The sequence below is a fragment of the Bison bison genome, unplaced genomic scaffold, assembly GCF_000754665.1.
Source record: "Bison bison bison isolate TAMUID 2011002044 unplaced genomic scaffold, Bison_UMD1.0 scf7180017864500, whole genome shotgun sequence".
NCBI classification, from domain to species: domain Eukaryota; kingdom Metazoa; phylum Chordata; class Mammalia; order Artiodactyla; family Bovidae; genus Bison; species Bison bison.
Window position 1 is genome coordinate 5,311,019 of NW_011495059.1, and position 1,772 is coordinate 5,312,790.

General features: G+C 54.2%; 1 protein-coding gene across 1 annotated transcript in view; it reads right to left on the minus strand.

Moving 5' to 3' along the window:
* SLC32A1 (solute carrier family 32 (GABA vesicular transporter), member 1) overlaps nucleotides 1-1,772 on the minus strand; it is an 8,545-nt gene that overhangs the window by 1,124 nt on the left and 5,649 nt on the right. Inside the window, exon 4 of the mRNA XM_010829241.1 lies at nucleotides 1,448-1,558. Coding sequence (XP_010827543.1) covers nucleotides 1,448-1,558 — 111 coding nt within the window. The remainder of the gene's footprint in view (nucleotides 1-1,447; nucleotides 1,559-1,772) is intronic.

Below are 1,772 nucleotides of genomic sequence, written 5' to 3' on the forward strand. Positions count from 1 at the left end.
ATTCACCCACGCCTGTCATAGCGGGCAGGGAGAAATGGTCACCGTGCATTTTCCCCGTGCGCCCTTTGCTCCTGGAGAAATCGTTCTAAACGAGGCCTCTGCCTTGATGGGAAAGACCTAAAACCTCCAGCATGGCTTCTCTCTCAGTGAGTACGGCCCAGCAGTCCTCAGCACGCAGAACTCATCTGTAGAGTCTAACCAGGACCCATTCCCATCTTTCCCAAGACTGACGCCATGGACGCGAGGGCTGCGCCTGGAGTAGGATCTAACAGGATCCTCTGGGTATTTTAAGTAAACATTCTCAGGCTGCTCAAAAAATGGGGAGGCTGGAACATAAAGCGCTGTGCTTGGTGAATCTAAACAGGCGCACCTCTTCACTGTGGCTATGTAAACTCCACACAGAGGGGACTGAGGGGGGATTCTGCAGGGTGAGAGATGCGTGAGAGGCCAGGTTGGTTCCCACCCTGGGAAATACACAAGAGCCCTGCTGATTTCCTTTACAACCTGTAAGTCCTACTGTGGATTTCAGAGTCCTTGTCTATTGCCCTTCTCTCCTCTTCTAGACTAAGCTCCAGGAGGGCAGAGCTGGGTTTGTTTCTCCAGGACGCCAGCACAGTCCTCATCTGTGGTGAGCTGTCTATACACATTTGTTGAAAACCCTGTAGGGCTTTTGTTGTTGTTTAACTGCTAGGTGGTGCCTGACTCTTTGTGACCCCATGGACTGTAGCCCGCCAGGCTCCTCTGTCCATGGGATTTCCCAGGCTAGAATACTGGAGTGGGTTGCCATTTCCTTCTCCAGGGGATCTTCCCCACCCAGGCATCCAGCCTGCCTCTCCTACATTGGCAGGTGAATTCTCTACCAATGGGCCACCAGGGAAGTCCTTTTGTACACAGAAAAAAACTTTTAAAAAAAGGATCGGAAGTTGAGAACATCCACCAAATTCTCAGATGGACCCAACTCCCGGGAAGAGATTTGGGTTAAAAAAAAAAAAAGCCTAGTCCTGGCGGCTGGGGACCAAGGTCACACGGAAACCGCGGGCGCACCGCCTGCTCCTCGGCCTGAGTCCCCCAAGCACCTGGAGTGCCGCCCCCTCCTCTCCCGGGACTCTTTCCCTACAGCTGGCTCTTTGCCCCCAGTTGCTTCACCTGGGAGGGCCAGAGCCCGGATTCCCGCGCGTTCGAAAATGCAGAACTGAGCCAGGGCCACGAGCGCCTTTGTTTCTTCTTTATTTGCGGATATAATTATGCACCGCACTCTAAATTAGAGATAGATTTTTTTTCTGATATACATTTCACCTTATTCATCACGAGCACACCACACGCACAGTAGAACAGTTCCACAACCTGATAAATTGCGCAGGATGAGTTTGGATTCCTGAAAACCGCAGGCAAGCCAGCCCCGCCGCGGCTCCTCGCCTCGCCGCTTGGCTGAAGGAAATTCGCCCACCCGAAACGGATTTCCCGGCCAGCCTTTCCCGCTGCGGGGTTGAAATGTCTCCGGAATGGGAAGCGCTCTTGCTGGAAATGGCCGGACGCTGCAGATTCCGAGCACTGATGGCTGTGAAATGTCCCCCCCCAAGGTCAAGTTTCCGCGTCAGCGAGCTGCGCCCCCCTCTACCTCCCTTCCCACCCCTTCCCTCGGTGACAGGGACCAAAGTGTCGGGGCCCCTACTGGAAGGACAGAAAACCTTGCCCGCAGATGCGCCCCCCGCCTCCTCCGAAACCAGGGTGTTTTGTGGAAAAGAAAGGACAACAGAAACGCAGACGCGATG